The sequence below is a fragment of the Manacus candei genome, unplaced genomic scaffold (assembly GCF_025592945.1).
Source record: "Manacus candei isolate 608988 ecotype Guabito, Panama unplaced genomic scaffold, ASM2559294v1 h1tg000094l, whole genome shotgun sequence".
In the NCBI taxonomy this organism is placed as follows: Eukaryota; Metazoa; Chordata; class Aves; order Passeriformes; family Pipridae; genus Manacus; species Manacus candei.
This window is the reverse complement of record NW_026138142.1, coordinates 692,180-709,713: the sequence shown is the minus strand read 5'-3', so window position 1 is coordinate 709,713 and position 17,534 is coordinate 692,180. Positions and strand designations below refer to the sequence as shown.

Below are 17,534 nucleotides of genomic sequence, written 5' to 3'. Positions count from 1 at the left end.
ATTTCAGTCAAAAACCCTATTTACCCCTTCAAGGGAGATGGAGTCTGTTCCTTGACCTTTGCCAAGCCACCTTCAAGACCTTGACATCTCTCTGCCACTGCAGGAACCTCATGGCCTTGCCGGGCCTCTTTTTGTAGGAATGACCTAAAATCTTCTCCTTCCTATACTCAAACCCCAAGATTTCTCCTCTTTCCTATCTCCCCCCCAGGGCTAGGAGGTCTTTAGCACAGGCCCAGTGAGATGTATGAGAAAGAAGCCTGGCAAATGGTTTAAATTAACAGCTATAGTGGTTGTGCCAACTCCTGCAGCAGGAGAGTGCCAAGATCCAGAATGTGGCTGCTCACCAGCATTTGGCAAGGCAGTGACATCTTGTCACTGCTATCCCTGAGCACTGAGGCCCACACAGGTACACCGACCAGTTGGCTGGGGCAGGATGCAAGGCAGGGTGGGAAAGCAGAGGGAAGACTGCCAAACTTCTCCCAGGGAAAGTCACAGCCACGATTCTTCAAAATCATCTGCTCCAATGTGACATTACTCCTGACTGCAAACAGAATCGAGTCTCCAAAGCTGTTTACCAGTTACACTGATGTGGGTTCAATCTTCCCTATCTGGGTAGCCAAGTCTGCACTGGTAAATAAAGAGTGAGTACATAAACTCTTAGCAAAGGAGAAAACCATCCACTTTCAGTAAAGCTTGATCCTGCCACAGAAGGCTGTGAGAGAGCTTTGGACCTAAGTGCTGACTGTTGGGAAGGTGCCTAGAGCTAGAGAGAAAAAAATCCCCAACATATAAAAAGGAAGTCTGTTTTTACATTTAATTCCTCCTGGGTCCAGAGAAGCAGGGGTTTATATTTTCATTATAAATAAGCTAGAAAGCATCTACATAGTGGAATCCATATTCCCAGTTGGGAAGAACCTGCAGGTCAACTATGGTCAACTTTCCCTTTGAAAGCTCTACCATTACAAGTTAGCGAACAGTTCACGAGTCCTTTTGTTGTAGCCACGTTATTCACAGCTCAGTGCCACTCTGCTGCCTTCTTTCACCCACAGGGATGCCCAGACCTTTGATTTCAGAGACTGCTGCAGGGCATCAGAGTTCTCCATCCAGAAGATCATGAAGATACTCTGTACTGATGCTCCTTCCCCTGTCTGAAAATTTTTTCCACTGCCAAAGTCTTCCAAGCCCTTTGAATGTTTCCCCTTTTCTAGGAAACACACAAGTCCTGTGCTACTGCTGGAAACATCACAACTGTCTGCAGCTTTTACACAGGTGAGAATTCACTGCCATTTCCTACAGGAGTTGAAGTTTGGTGCTGTGGCACAGCTTTCTCCTGAGGTGGATGTTAAGTTTGGCAAAAGGCTGGCTGATTGCAAAGTGATGTTGCCCATTGACCCAGTATGGTAACTGCATATCAAAAATACATTTGAATAAAGAGGTTCAAGAGACATTTTATTAGAGCAGCCACATAAAAGTTAAAAGTCATGTTTCTCTGCAGGACACAGTCCAAGCCTTCTATACAGCAGCCATCAAAGTGGTATTTTTTTTGCCTTTGCCCATAACTCTCCAGCAAAAATAAAACTGCAGGTATGTTTCCACAGGAGAACCTTTATCTTCTGCCATTTCCAAACTAAGTGGCTGGAATCAGTTATGTAAGAAAAAGGAAATTTGAATTTTATTTTGCAAGTACAAACTTAAACCAAGCGAAACTGTTATTTGTATTTTATTTGCTCTATAAAAGCCTAGGCGTACAAAGAACTTTTTACTGGATATAAAACCCCACATTTTCTTTTCAGGTGTCCATAGAAACACTAGTTTAGCTGAAAATAAATATAAAACCTGCAAAATACCTTAATTTAGTTTTGCTAAGAATTATAAGAAGGATGGGGGTGAAGGGTGGACTAGTTCCTCTTCATTTCAAGCTTGTTGCTTTAATTCCATGTTGCATATGAAGCAACAAACAAAAACTCTATGGAATGTAAAAAGTTCCTATGCCTACAAAAGCCTTAACAATACCACACTGAGCTGAAGAACAACGGCACTGACATGAAAGGATTTTCATTTCTAAGAAATACCTGGCTACACTGGAGTTTAGGAATACATGCATTCCACCCCCTTCTGCAGGGCTGATTTCCAGCAGCACAGACCTACTAACCCAAAATGAGCTTCCTCCCTGGGAGTCTGAGCTGCAGCAGCACAGGGCACTCCAGGTGAGACAGTGGGATGGAGACGGGGTGGTAACTTGGGTCTGGGTGAAAGAGGAGAATCTGCATTTAATAGCACAGACTAAGTATTATGCTATGTTTAAAATACCGTTCCCAGCTCACAGTGACAAACTGCACTCTCCGCTAACCGCAAGTTTTGTACAAAATTCTGAGAAAATTCTCCATTCAGAAAACGGTGAACTCCCTTTTCCATACTCGCAGTGCATTAACGTACAAACAAAATTGCTGCTTCCCAGGTTCTTTATCACTGCATCTTTCTTAGACTTGTATCCTAAAGGTTCATTTTTCCAAATGGCATAATTTTGGCAGAGGTTGAGGTCAGCGCACTCCCAGATTGCATACTGCCTATCCCTCCTGTAGTATTACAGGGATATGTAGATGTTCAGCACCTTGAAATCCAGGCTTGCTATTCAGCTAAAACAAATGTGCAGAGCATGAACATTACAATTATCAGAAAATTAAAAAAATCTGTCTGCATTCAAAGCAAAAATAAAACCGGGAAATTTCGAAATTTCCTGAGGTGCTCTTTTTGATCAACTGGAACTTCGGCTTCCATTCAATTTAGGCATTTCTTCTGTAGTACAATGCAAAATACAAACTACATTGTGAATAATATAAAAGCATTTTTTCCAGATGGGAATGCTGGAACATATCTATTGGGTTTTTTTCTCAAGCATATTTTTTAGCAAGTATGATTTTCTGAAGCAGTTAATAATCAGTGGAGCTGTATTCTCCAATAGAAAGAGGGCTGCTTTTTTCCTAGTAGAAATTACATATTCCTATAATTTTCATATTTTAGAGCTCTGTAGTTCTACTTGAACCTTCCTGTTCTTTTTTAGAAAAAATTCAAGAAAGCCTTTTATAATAATTCCTCGTGGAAATGCCTACTCATGGTAAACCACCTAACTCAGGTCCAGTCTAGGCTAAATTGTTGCTGTATATTTTTTCATGTATTTGTGTACTTATGCAAGTCTGAATTAAAATACATGTTTTGATGGAAGAGAAAGCACACATGAAACCACAGTCTAAAAACTCATCAGCTCTGTGGAGATGCTGAAAAGGCAAAGTTCACTCGTGTCACAGTAAAGGAACAGACGGTGTGAAGAAGTGATCAGATGGAAGGTTTGAAATGAAGGGGGGGAAAAAGGAAGTTTTCCTACAGAAAGAATAATTAAACTGAACTCATTGTGAACAGACACAAGAGGGTAAATGAACTATACACAGCTGGGAATCCAGACATACATTCAGCTTGAAAAAGCTGCCTCAGAAGTCGGGAAATTCAAAGGTAGGTGTCTCACAACAGAGTTTTTTAGGCACCTTCCCCAAAAAGATGGATACTCAAAAGAGCTAGATACTTTTTAACATGCATTTTTGTTAATAATCTGCTCAATCTAAACTATAAAACGTGCTGTGCAACATGACTGAACGAATATCGCTGTGAGAAATATTTCCCCCATGTTTGAGTAATTTGAATTTGTAAGCTAATGTAAGTTTTTGTATTAAATAATGTTCTGTGTGCAATTTTCTTTCTTGTAAAGCACTTTGAAGCTTTCAAAGGGCACTCTAGGTTCATAAATAATATGGTATTCTTTGCCAGAACTGTAGGGCATTTTCCATAAATCCCGAATCTTCTTTGCCAGAATTGCAACATGTTGCATGCCAAATCCTGCACACAAATGTTCTACATGTGGCAAATACATATTGGTAAAGACCAGAGGCATGGCATTCCTGGATTTCTTAGAGAGAGTGGGGGCAGGGAAAGAAGTGGGAAGGAATAACAAGGGAGGGAAGAGAGAAAAAATGTCTGTACATCATTTAAAAAAAAAACCCAACAACGAAAAAACCCCCACACACCCATCCCAAACAACCCATAACCAGCACTTAATTATTTTCAAAAGCTAAACTATTTGCTGCATGTAGCACAAACTCACAGGTACCCAGAACTGGGTCTTTAGTTTACCTTCAGTTATGGAAATCAGGCCTCTTTTTCTGAGATGGGTGTAGATTTTTCAAACCCAGATGTTTGTAAAGGCCAGAACACCTGCAATCCCTGCTCCTCCCAGAACATGCCAATGGAAACAGAGTGTCTGCGACCCTGGAGCAGCAGAGTCAGGACTGCCACCACTTCACAGGCTGTGACCATGAATCCCCTTCTTCAGGCAAAGAGGTGAATACATTTCTTATGCCCACGGCTACAGGGAACAAACCAAGGCCAATGTTTATAAAGTGAACTCTCGCCTCTCCACAGCCTCCCCCAGGGACCAAACCACGCTCCTACTGCTGGAGCTTGGAAGAGAAGGGGTGTAAAGCAGCAAGACCCAGAAATTCAATCAGTGCATTTGGCCACATATCACACAGGTTAGATTACTGAAGGGTACTTGGAGTTTAATGTGTCTTTGGTTAAGCATGAACAAAAATGTCACTAAATTTTAAGAAAATGGTGACAAAAATTCTTAAGCACTCAGCAACAACCAGCTAGTTTTAAAGGTACCAGAAACTACTTAGACCTAATCAGGTGCTAAGCACCAAGAGTTGCTAAAGGTTTACAAACTGAAGTTAAAACTGAACTCCACATTCTGCAACACTAAATGAACGTTTTACTACCTGGTTTCTTTTGAGGTGGCAAGAAATGACTGTAAAACCATTGCTGTTGCCAGAACTACATTGCTTAGAGAAAAATATCCTGTGGGTTACCATTTGTTGCCACGATTTACAAAGATATGGTCTATAGTCTGTATCAGTTTCATGTGGAAGTTTTAAAGGGAAAAAGCCTTCTGCAGAGTTTGCAGATTTCTGCATAAGTGTCTGTGTTGTTGCAAAGAGGACCAAGTGGTGCTGTCTCACAAGCTTTTCAAGAAAGCTGGCACATTTCTTCAGATTCATCTCCTGCAAGGTAAGACTCTCCCCTCCGTTGCTTCTGTCTATCCAATAAAAAGCTGATATACTGTCTAAAAGCAGAACACAGAGCGAGGGGTGAGCACAAAACAGGTTTTCTAAAGAGTAGAGAGTGAGCAGTAACTGAGTGCTGCTATTGCAGTTCACAAGGAAAAGCCTTCCCAGGCACTGCTTTATCATTTCCTCCGTCCTTTGTGCCAGCCTGTTCTCCAGAATGGTAACCAGGCGGAGCATGTCGAAGTGGTAGTCTGTGTCAATGAACATGACTTCCACTTCCAGCCCTCCTCCTGACTTTGGAATGATGCAGCGGGCTATGAGGTGATAGAGCATTTCCGTTTTTCCTGTTCCTTCTGCCCCGTGGAATTCAATGATGTCTCCTGTTCAAAAACAAGGCAGCACGTTATCAGGTAAGAGCACTTATAGCCCAGGGTCACTTCTCAGTGTTTACTGAACCAATACTTGCTATTCCTCAAATTGGAACATGCATTTTGGAAAGTTTGCTATGCATTAAAAATGTTTAAATCCTCGTTAGCATCTACAAAGAGACATTTCAATTTTCAAGAAAGGCCTCTAAAGTCGAAAAAATCAGCTGGGAACAAAGGTTGAAAACCTCTGCCAATAGCACCTAGGACACCAGTATCAGTGAAAGGTTGGCAACTGGATTTCATTGGTACCATCACAGGTCGATGAAAGCAGAGGAGGAAGATGTTATACAGAAGTGGCTAAGAAACCATCTACATTATGCACACACAATCAAGGAATAAATTAAAAAGGACAAGCAAAACATAACAAAATTGATATATCAGAGGTCCAAATCATGTTGGCACATCTATTTTTACAGCACAGCCTGTCCTTCAGCATTTCATGTCTTCTATAAGCTTGTTCAGTACCTGCACATGTCACAAGATACCCACAGGAATCTGTGACTGGTGAAGAGAACACCAGTAGGTTTATTTAGCACTTATATTCTTCTGTGCTGATCATAATATGAAACTGCTTTTTTTGACAAAGGGGACTCAGATTCCTTCAACTCCAGGCAACACCTCTGTCTGAAACAAAGGATCTCCGTTCATAAAAGGATTCAGCCCAATTGCTTCATCCATGTGGGTCAGTAAAATACATCTCACATAAATTTAAAATGTTAATTAAAAGCAGCATTCCACTTCATTAGGAAACCAGTTCTTTTGTTGGATGTGAATGCAAGCTATTTTTAAGTCTTATCCAAAGTCTCCTGATGTCTTGAGCCAGAATCTAAAAAACATTAATTTATTAGTCGTGTTTTATAAATTCTTAATTTTGGGAACTGGATTTTTTATTTATGACATTTTGGATTTTAGGCAGAAGGGTAAATACGTGCAGTAAGGAGAATCACACAACTGTAATTGCAGGAAGGTGAGAGATTTCCATGGCCTTGGCAAGTGCAAATGGCATAACAGCTTTTCATAGGGAGATGTGAGAGTAGAGAATTAATTGCAACTTTCCTTAAACGTGTTTGTGCCTGCCCGAGTTAACAGGGTTTTTCAAGTCACTGCTCAACTTCCAGAGGATGTCCTTGTTCACAAGCGTGTATAATGTCAAGATGCAGCTCAGGATGAGGGTGGTGGGGAAGAAACCAAGCTCTTACTTCACCTTTTGCAAGCATTAAAAGCAATTTACACCTGATGTGACAAGCCTGCCCATTTCCGTGGCACTCACACTGCCCGCCTCTCCATAATGGGATTCCTGCTGCTCCACGACTGCAATTCCATTCCTATGAATTTCTGGTACTTCAAAATTTATTAAAAAGCTTGACTGTCTCCCAAACCTTTACTTAGCTGTTTCAAATGGCTCACCCACTTTTGAGATGAAAGACCACTACATTTGCTGGGACACAAATCTTCATTTTCTCTTCCTGTCCAGGGGTCAAATGTCCAACTCTGGCACTTTCAGCCAGTGGCTGCTCTGCTGTCACACAGCCTGTGCCAGCGACCTAACCACGCCCTGGTAGGGTGAGACAGCAGCTTGGGAGAACTCCTCCTAAATGTCCTGGTAGGTCATTCCCTCATATTTCATCTATTGAAATATTTTAGAGCAATTGTGCAAGGTACCTCTTGTTAAGGTACAAAGTGTATCTTCTGTCTGCCACTGGCTTTGTGCCACCCTGACTGGCATTTCTGAATCCACACCAGTAAGTGAATGGGGCCAACATGCAATACAGGTGCCTCACCTGCCTTTACAGCAAAATATGACCTATTTGATTCAAAAAGTTATTCTGGGAAATAAATGCTCCACTTTTTCCATTTGAAGATGCTCTAACAGGATGCCTGTGTGCTACAGAATAACACTGGATGAGATTTTGTTATTGGCAGAACTACTAAACTTACTTAAGTAAAAATTCTAAAAATTGAATGATAAAAATCAGTCTGAGAAGTTTTTGTGGTGGTGGTTTATAAATGTTGACAGCAAGACAGCCAAGCACCCCTCAAAGTTTGTTCAACATTGCTGAAAAAGATACACAGCTGCACTGTAGTTTGACCAAGACACTGGAGTTACTTTGAAAAGAGTAACAGCTTGGACTGCAAGAAAACCTCAAGAGGGCTGGGGATTTCTGTGCCTTCCTGATTATCCCAGAGGTTGCCCACAAGAAGAATGGGTGCAAAACAGAAGCCATTTATAGCAACATCTATAAATGTAGGGTTTCATTGAATTAGCAACCAGGCTGTTAGAGTAAGATAAGAGGAGAAATTCATTCCTCTGGATCAGAGAGGACAAACCATGACACAGCAGAGGAGGAAGTGAGGCCAGCAATGTTTTCAAGAAGCCTCTGACACCCTCACAATAGGTCACAGAAGAAACTGAGTGATCAATGCTAGCATGAGCCATTAACGTCAAAATAACTTTGAAAGGAGGATTAGTAAAAAGACACTGTCACAGGATGAGAACAGGCTGAGAGGGAGAGGAGGAACAGACACTTTAAACATGGAAGAAGGTTAATGGGAATTTTTTCTATTAGAACAGGTGTTGGCAGACGTTAAACATATCAGTAGATGAACGTTCCATTAGCTTGGCAAAACATGTAGAAGACAAACTAATTGGGTTAATAAAGACTTAAGTTTGCAAAGACTTAACAGATGGAGATGGATAAGCAGAGTGATTTCATATGAAATTCAGCAGTGATGAATTCAAGAAGTCACTCAACACATTGCTTGGCTCATGGTAGCTTGAACTGGCCCACGATGGGCAGACTAAAGAGAATAATAGTCCACTGCTGTGAACCAGCGTGCAGGATAAGCTAAATGATGCTGCATAAATGTAAATATTTACACAACACTAATATATTTTTAACTGAAACTTTGTGCTCAGTCCTGGTCATCGATTCGGTGTTACCTTTTGAATGAGAGGAGCCTTGTTTCTGTCTGCAATCATTCCACCATCAAATGCTGGCTAAACTATTTTCTGACACCGCAGTTCCACACAGGCTGTTGGAATACTCAGCAATAACTCTGTGGATTTCACATCATCCCATACCTTGAAGTTACTGGGCTGGTGATTTACAGCAGTGTGCAGAAGCTGTCGCTAATATTTATACCATTTATAAGTGAAGTAGAAGGGCCCAATATTTATTCCAAGTTAATGTTGGGTGTCACGCTATTGCTGAACATCAGAGCTTTACACTGACACCCACACCTTCATGCCACAGGCACAGGGGAAATATGACTGGCAATAGGGGAAGATTATTTAAAGCTTGTGTCACTTTTGCTCCATTCCAGAAGAGCTTAAATGGTATGTAATTAATGTGCTTATGTGTTCTTAAATATGCAAGTCCATCATAATTAGAAGCATTAGCTATATTACCTGTCCCTATTTTATAGTACTCTGACGTGCACGTAAGGAACACTTAACTACAACGTAACATTTGGTAGTTTACTGAAATTTCATGTATGTGTTTGTTTTAAATACCATAAAGAAAAATAAAATTTAGGTCCTTGCATTACTTTAATCACAGCATTTTAGATTAAGAGCTGTTCAGTACAGACTTCGTGGGCAATCTATCACAGCATTCCACAGTGACCCACTAAAAGTCAACTTCATGACAAATGGAGAGGAAGGTCTTCAGTGGGGATTTAGGACTGAATAATGAGAACACACATCAAAACAACACATGGGCTCAAATGAATACCGTGGTATTAAAAGACAAAGCAAAAACGTAATAGAAAGTGAAGACAATTTATGTATACAGCTAAAGATCTGTGCTAATATGTTAGGCAGCTTCATTGATGTCAGCCAAAAAGCATGGCAAATTATGGGTAATAATTGATGCCATTTGTTCAATGCAGAAGAAAAATACAAGTGCTTCAAAAGCTCAATAACTCTGTTGGCACAGAGAAACCAGTGATGAATTTTATAAGGTTTCCAGCCATCTTAGAACTGAGGTTCTGGAACAGTCTTTGGACAGACATGAACAACCTACTTAACTTTAAGAGCAAAGCAAATAATTTGACATGAAATTATGTAATGCTGTGGACTTCGGGCAATTACTAACCCTCGAGAAGGCTTCTTAAAGTCTGTTCAACCAGAACATGGCCAGTTTAATCTCAAACATCTGTTTCTCGTGTGTAAAGTTAACTTGAAAAAATCCCAGACTAAAATACCAGCACTTTCTATTAGTGCATTTTTTTAAAACATAAAGATCTCATCTTTTAAAATAATTAAGAATTTGAGAGCCTTGTGAAACATATACCAATTTCCTTACTGTTTCTTAATTCTTCCTGTGGATAACAAAGAGCTTCAGAATTGAGAGTATTTAAATATTCTTCTGTGCTCCACTTGCACTGGCTTACCAGTATTTCTCTGCCCTTTATCCTTGTTATGTCACATTTGAAACTTTTGGGGCAGGAATCATATACTGCTAAACCCCATAGGTATTCTCAAGTGCTGCAAAACAACACAGGGATAGTCTCACAGTGACTGTGTTTGTAGACTAAGCATCACCTCTCCTCCAATTATGCTGATTCTTTTTATTGCTTTTTCTGCTATTTCTTCTGAACCTTCTACATTTGCAGGAATTCAAATTGCAGACAAGTGTGCTGATAACCACTGCAGCCACACACTTGCCATATTAAATCCACTCACTCATACATTCATTCCACAACAGTAGTACCTCACCCACAAGATCCTTGCATTTTGCCATTCATGGGCCTTTTTTCCTACATATTTCTAATTTTGTGTAATCGGAGTCGTCTCTTCCATTATGAAATTCAAGGAATTTCACACAATCTGGAAAACCAGTCTGACTTCCTGAAAAGTGTGTTAGTTTCTATTTAGCTCATAAAAACATCCAATTTTGACCTTAAAACTTCTTCCTAGAAGAATCTCCTTTAAACTTGTAGTACTGGTGTCATTGGGAGGTTGCTTGATTTCTCCAGTTTGAAATTCTCCATGAGCCACGTTGATCCAAACATTGCCCATGAACTCATTCAGCTGATTAGTGCCTATGTCCACAATGGAATTGTTTCAAAAGTTCCATCTAAGTATAATTAGGATTTTTCAGGCCACAACTAAATGGCTTGATGACTTGGCTTTATTGAAAAGTACTGTTTGCTCATGCCCCTTATCCTAAATTTTCCAGACCACTCTACATCACTGAACTCTTTGCTATTCACTGAACCTCATGTTCTTTGCAAATTTCTGCAGTTATGACTTTGTGGTGGATGTTTAGACCACTGACTAAAAAAAACTAAGAGGTTTAATGACAGACTCTACAACAAAATGGTGTAAAACTACTAAAAACTGACCAATGTGCTTGGTACTTACTCACCTACACCTGTGTTTTGATATGCATGAAGCAGACTTTAAAGTCCACTTAATAATGTTTGGAATGGTGACTTTGCATCATTCCATTTTATCTAGTTTGCATAGAAATACATCAACAATTAAAATTTTGATCCAGGGCAAAATCATCTACTTGTAAGATGATGTCTGTCACATTGCTCTGAGAGCACTTTTACACGGACGTTTTTCCATAAATGGGATAAAGACACATTTTTACCATGAACAGGAGATCCTTCCTCAGCAAACAGATAAGGTTCCAGATTCTTCAGAGAGCCTCTGCCCTCGAGTCGCGCCAGCAGCTTTTAATGACAAGAGAGAGAGACACACTGTTAACTCAAAATAATGGACCTAAGGAATAAACCCTAAATCTGACAGTTTTCCATGACAGCCCTATATCAAAAGATTAGCCTGATTTTAAAAATGTTTTCAAAAATACACGTGGAAACATATAGTCTGGACTACAGGCGGTTCCATCCTCACAAACAATGAGCACACGGATTCAATGGCAATGAGGAGTGGATATATTAGGGGAAATAAAAGCTTAAAAAGAAAAGCTGCACAGGTAGATTAGCAAGAGGGACTGCCTCTGGTACACAGCAGTGCTGCCACTGGGAAGAACAAAGGGAAAGAAGATCATTTGTAACAACCACCACCTTCACAAAAAACTACTGGTTGAGAGGTGAAACCTTACCCATTATCAATCTCCTGAGTCAGTCCCTTTGAGTATTTTTAAGTAAAACCATGTGCATTTCACCTGAAAAGTTACACAGGACTCCTCTGGGCTGCAATCCTATTATATCATAGTTACTTGTTCAAACAGAGTATGGATTAAGAATGATCAAAAGTAATTAGTCACCAGTGGCCCTGCAAGAACCTTTCTAAAGCAAGCTTGAATTTGTAAAGCATGTTCTCCAAAGCCCCTTGTAAACCAAGACCATTGTAAAACAAATTAGTTCAAAGTTCATGGACAGTTTCTTAAATGGAGAGGTATTTGCATAGCAAGTAGACAGGTATTCACATAACCTGTGTTATTAGTAATTCTAGTACACTGCATAAACCAAGAACTAACATTTCCCCCAGTACCAGAGCTGTTATTCCCCACATGTATTCCCTACACATGAGAAAGGACATTATTGGGATACTCAGTGTCACCAGAGCACGTACCCTGGTGCCAAATACTTCATTCTCCAACACATCCAGTTGTCATTTAACGATCTGAACAAAACAAATCCTGTTCAGCTTTATCCCATCCTCCTCAAGACCAAACCAGCAGTAAGCACACACCTTTAAACACCTGCTGCCTTCTCTTGCTTTCCTCTATGCCACATCCACAAGCAACACTTGCTCTGAATTGTCTTAACAGTTTTTTAAAGAGTTGTGTTTGCCTTTCATAGTAGAATAAAACTCCATTAAATGGCCCTGAATTTACTTCAAGTGGTCACGATGGGAATGTGTGACGTTTTCATTGACATTTTAATGGTCCCTTCCATTAACAAAATGTCAGCATGTTTGCCTTGGCCCACTCACACCTATCCAGGAGAGTTTTCTGACTCGTCCACTGAAGGGCCAGAAAAACACTTGAATTGACCTTGCTTGGCACTGTGGATCCTCCCATTACATTTCACATATTTGTGCAGCACAGAAAACACTCACATGGTGAGCTCTGGAGTATTTTGGGAACCAGTAGGGTTCTGTGACCCAGACAAAGGAAAAATCCAAATGGACATATGTACACAAGAATACAGGAATGTATCTTGGGACATATAAACCAGATCTCAACTACCAAGAAAGACCCTACATGTGCAGCTCTTCTGTGCAAGCAGCTGCCAGTGCCTGGCCCTGGCCCCTGGCTAGAAGGGCTGGGAATTCACCCCCTCATCCAGCAGTGGGAGTTGAGAGAAAGAGGAAAACCACCACAGGCTGCTGCTTGCTGATGCTCTTTGCTTCTTAGCAGAGGAAGCACCTCTCCAGCACTCTGGGATAACAAGGGGCTGGATCACGGGCACTGCTGGGTCCAGGAGTCACAACTATTGCTGGGCTAAACACATTTCTGCAGCCTCCTGCTCCTAAATTTATTTCTACATTAACAAATACATCCCCTGTAGTTTATTTCTTCTGAAACAATGAGCCCATGTCTCCTCTTAGACTGTCACCTCTTAAAGCTTACTGCCAGAGCTTTGGAAACACATGGTAGATTGATGGGCATCATTTAAACATGAATCTGCAGTTATTTAAATGACAAGTTTATATATTAATTTTAAATAACTACAGGTGCTTACTCTGAGCACTGCTCATGTAGGTAATTTATGGTAATTTGCTGATGATAGTGCACCTGTGTTTTTATCAAACTTGTATTTACTTCCGAGATCTGAAGCAGAATCTCCAAAGGCACTTGCCTCATTAATGTCGTGCTGGGAGCAACGGGGTTCCTGGCAGAAAGAGGAACAATTTTCCTTCAACTCTCACAAAGGTTTGTCCACACCAGAGCAGAAGTGATGGAGGCGAAGCTGAGATGAGGCTCCAGACAGGCAATCCCCTCACCTTTGCCCGCATTCCAGGCAGGGACAGCACAGGGCTTTCCAAATCGGCAAAAGCCACCCTGGCTCTGTTCCAGGGCAGCATTTCCATTTTGCCTCCCCACATATTCATGTGTAAAATGAGGAGGAGGGGAAATCTACAGGATTTAAAGGTTAATCTGGAGGGTGAACATCAGGTGTCCCAGGCTTTGCCACAGATGCTGTACAGCACACAGCACTGCAGAAGAGAGTTTTGAGTTGGAAGGGCTTGGGAAAAAAACCCCAAGGCAATATCACTTATGTACTAGAGATTTCAGATTCCATAATCTAACTGCAGATGCTCATTTATTCTTTCATAAGCCTCTTTTCATCTTCTTTTACACAAAACACCACCTTTTAGCAACCTGCTAGTGGTAGGTCTTCACTCTTAGGTGTTCTTCAAATGTAATTATGCCAGCAAGAAACTGCACATCTGTGCAGTCACGTGTAGAAAACAAGTTATACAGAAGAGTCAGACAGCAGGTAGGTTAAATTTCATTAATGACAAGGCTGATGGGACTCAAATATTTCAACTATGCCTTTTATAATTTATCAAATTTTTAATAAACAAATATGCATTTGGACAGCCCCACTGACTAATACATGATGTGCTTATGCTTTACTGGTTTCAACAGAGCTATGCATAAATGGAAGAACACATGTAGGTCTTGTCAGGAATGAGAGATTACTTCATTAAAATGTTAAAGAAATTCAAATCAAATACTCCAGCTCTGTTAGAGGCTGTGAGCTAACCTACAGGCTGTTTACGCATACAAACCTATCTTGAGTACGAGACAAAACTTAATTTTCAACCACTATAACCGCTCTGACTGAGCTTTTGTAAACTTTGGGCATGAAGACATATGCAAGCAATTTATCATTAATTTTACTGTGATACACCAAAGGTGTTTTGTGAGAAGTTCTAATTTGTCGTATTAATTATATTGAATAATAAGAGTACAAGACTGTTGTTCCAGGATAACCTGATCTTATATGCAGGAGGCTATTTGAGGAAGTATTGTTTTAAATTAAGTGTTTTCTGTTTCAAGGGCTTTTACCATTTTTTTTCTGGACCATGTATTCATACATTAACCATTCTCAACCCATCGGTTATCAGTTCCTCCCTCGGTCCAGGCTGGCTATCCATCCATTGCAGCCAGTTGATGCCATGTGTATTCCCTGCTGGCACCACTCCATGGACAAATAAATGCATTCACCCCCTTGGACATAGCACAACTCATGTCCTTTATTCATATCCATTTGCTGATAGTGGGCATCTGGTACTATTTTTTTTTTTTTATGAGTGTCAAAAGGGCTTAAGAGCCACTGAAAAAACATGGAGATTTATCAAGAAATAAATATTACCACATATTTCTACGTTTCTATATGAACTATTTGATGTATTCTGATAGTTACACATAAATCTCCAAGCAATTAAGTTGATGATGGCAAGTGGAAGTTTCTAACAAATACGCCATCCAGCAGGGAAAAAAACCCCCAAACCAAACCAAAAACAAAGGCAACAAACCCCCGAACTCAAACCCTTTTTCTCCTAAGAGCAGGAAAGCAATTCCACGTTCCGTACTCTTTACTTACAGAATCATAGAATTGCTAAAGCTAGAAGAGACCTTTAAGATCACCAAGTCCAAACGTTTAAACCAAACCTTCCTCAAAGCCCTTCTTCCTTAGGCACCCACTCTCGGGATGGGAGAGCGAAGGGAACATTTACAAAGAATTCCCGAGACACCCGACCCGCCTGCCCCGGCGCCCACCCGCATCCCCACACAGGCAGGGCAGGGACGCCCGGGACCCTGATCCCGCCTGGAGCCGCTGCCACCCACGGAAACCCTCCATGGAGCCCTCCAGGCGGCTGAACTCTCCCCCCGCTCCTTCCCGCACACCCCGGCCCTTCGGGAGGCTCCGCGGGCGCTCCCCCAAGGGCGCTCTGGGGAGCGCCCGGCGCTTCCCCCTCCCCCGGCTGCGGCCTCGCCCGGCCCTCCCCGCCCGGGCCCCGCGGCTGAGGGGGCCGAGGCGGGGGCGAGGGCAGTGCCTCACCTGCGTGCCCGACTCCGCCCTGCGGGGCGCGTCACCCATGGCGGGCTCAGGGGCCGCCGATCCCGATCCCCGTCCCGATCCCGCCGCCCCGCAGCGCCCCCGCCCGGCCGCCCCGTCTGCGCCTGCGCGGCTCGGCCCCCCGGGGGCGCGGGGTGGAGCCCCCGGTCTGAGGAGTCGCGGGTTCGAGTCCCGCCGCGGGCTCTACTGGCGGCCACCCGCCTGCCCATCCTACGTGGTTTGGGATTCCTTGGCTAGTGCAGGGAGAATCACAGAATCAACGTGTGAATAGACCTCTGATACCATCGAGGCCAACCTATGACTGAACAACACCATGTCAACTAGGCCATGTGGCACTCAGTGCCACATCCAGTCTGTCCTTAAACACCTCCAGGGATGGCGACCCCACCACCTCCCTGGGTAGCCCATTCCTATGTCTAATCACCCTTCTGTGAAGAAATTCCTCCTAATGTCCGACCTAAACCTCCCCTGGTGCAACTTAAGACCATGTCCTCTCATCCTGTCACTGGCTGCCTGAGAGAAGAGGCTGACCTGCACATCAATGTGGCTGTTTATTTATTTTAAGGATCCATCTTTTTATAGGTTTTTGTGGGATTTTTTTCCTGCTCCTGATGAAATGGGGCAGGTGGCTGGGTTGGTGTGACTCAGAGGATGCTCCTCTGTGACACTGGGGTAGCCGTGACTCAAGGGAAGCTCATTCGCGTGGCCGCAATTAAACTCTTGACGCCTTGGAATCTTTGCCAAAGCCAGCTATCAATTATGGCTTAAATTAAAAGGGATGTTTTAAATATGTCCCTGTAATGAACTGGGCTTGTGTGACACCCTGGGGCAGGAGCCGATGTCCAGCTAGTCCCTCATGTCAGCTCTGTGCTCGCGGCCGGCAGCAGGATCTGCTCCCCCTGAGGACTACGACCTGTCTGCTGATGTTGTGCCACCTGGGGAGGCAAGAGGGATGGGCACAGGGAAAGCATGGGAGAACCAGTTTGTGTTTTCCATAGGCTAAGTGCAAAACCAGCAGGATAAGAATAGCAGCTCCCAGTATCTGCATATCAAAGAGCTGTGAAGATATGATCTCTTTGGGTCTACAGAGGTTATCGGTGATACTGCACGTCCTTACAGTTACAAGGAGAAACTGGTGGTGGAGTTCTCTGTTCCTTCAAAGAAATCACGTTTGCCTATATGAAAGAGTTTCTATTGGCTTGGTCCCGAATGCACCACAATCAGAAAATCTAACCTCAGATGCAAGGTGTCATCTTTGTTTACTCTTTCAACCCTTTTTAAGCCCAAAATACACAGCTCCAATTGAGAACACCCTTTTGTTGCCATCTGACTAATTCAGGTTTCAGATGAATGCTTCCAGCCAGATTTAACCCAAGTCAAAGCCCTACTTTAGAAGTCCAGTCCTAATTCTGCTCATTACAGTACAGAAGGGAGATGGTCTCTCTGCACAGCTGTAGTAGCCTTTCTTCTTTTCTGTGTATGGATACACATGCAAAATTATCAAGAGCATGGAAGGTGGTTCTCTAGTGATATAGACTTGGATGGCTGCGTGGAGGGGACACATGGCACAAAAATGGAACTGCAATACTTTTCGTTTAATTGTACTGAAGGAAGTTTCTTTTCTGCCAGCATAAAGGACAGACAACTTTAAGAGCTGCACGTCTGACTATTCTTACAGCACCTCAGTGGTTTGGGCCACTAGAAGAGTTCAAAAGACTTGTCAATTAGTAGTGATTGCCCTTGAAGCTGACTGATGAGTGACCTAGCCCAAGGACAGAGTGGACTCGCTGTGACTTATGACAAAGGCACTACTCACTGCATCAACTACATTTGGGTTGGTTTGGGATTTTTTTTGATAATTATAGGTTCTTGGTTGCTCTTCTCCTCTAATTAAAGACATTGCACTAATTTTTTAAAAGTGATTGCCACTTGAATTTAGGGCTGTAAAATATACAGCAGAGATAAATGCCAGTTGACT

General features: G+C 42.2%; 1 protein-coding gene across 1 annotated transcript; it reads right to left on the bottom strand.

Moving 5' to 3' along the window:
- Nucleotides 1-1,428: 1,428 nt before the first annotated feature.
- Nucleotides 1,429-15,649, bottom strand: XRCC2 (X-ray repair cross complementing 2). The gene is made up of 3 exons (XM_051768311.1): nt 15,539-15,649; nt 11,146-11,227; nt 1,429-5,494 (listed from the first exon to the last, which is right to left on the bottom strand). The coding sequence occupies exons 1-3, from the start codon at nt 15,575-15,577 to the stop codon at nt 4,779-4,781; spliced, it is 837 nt and encodes a 278-aa protein (XP_051624271.1). The 5' UTR covers nt 15,578-15,649; the 3' UTR covers nt 1,429-4,778.
- Between the last annotated feature and the right edge of the window lie 1,885 nt (nt 15,650-17,534).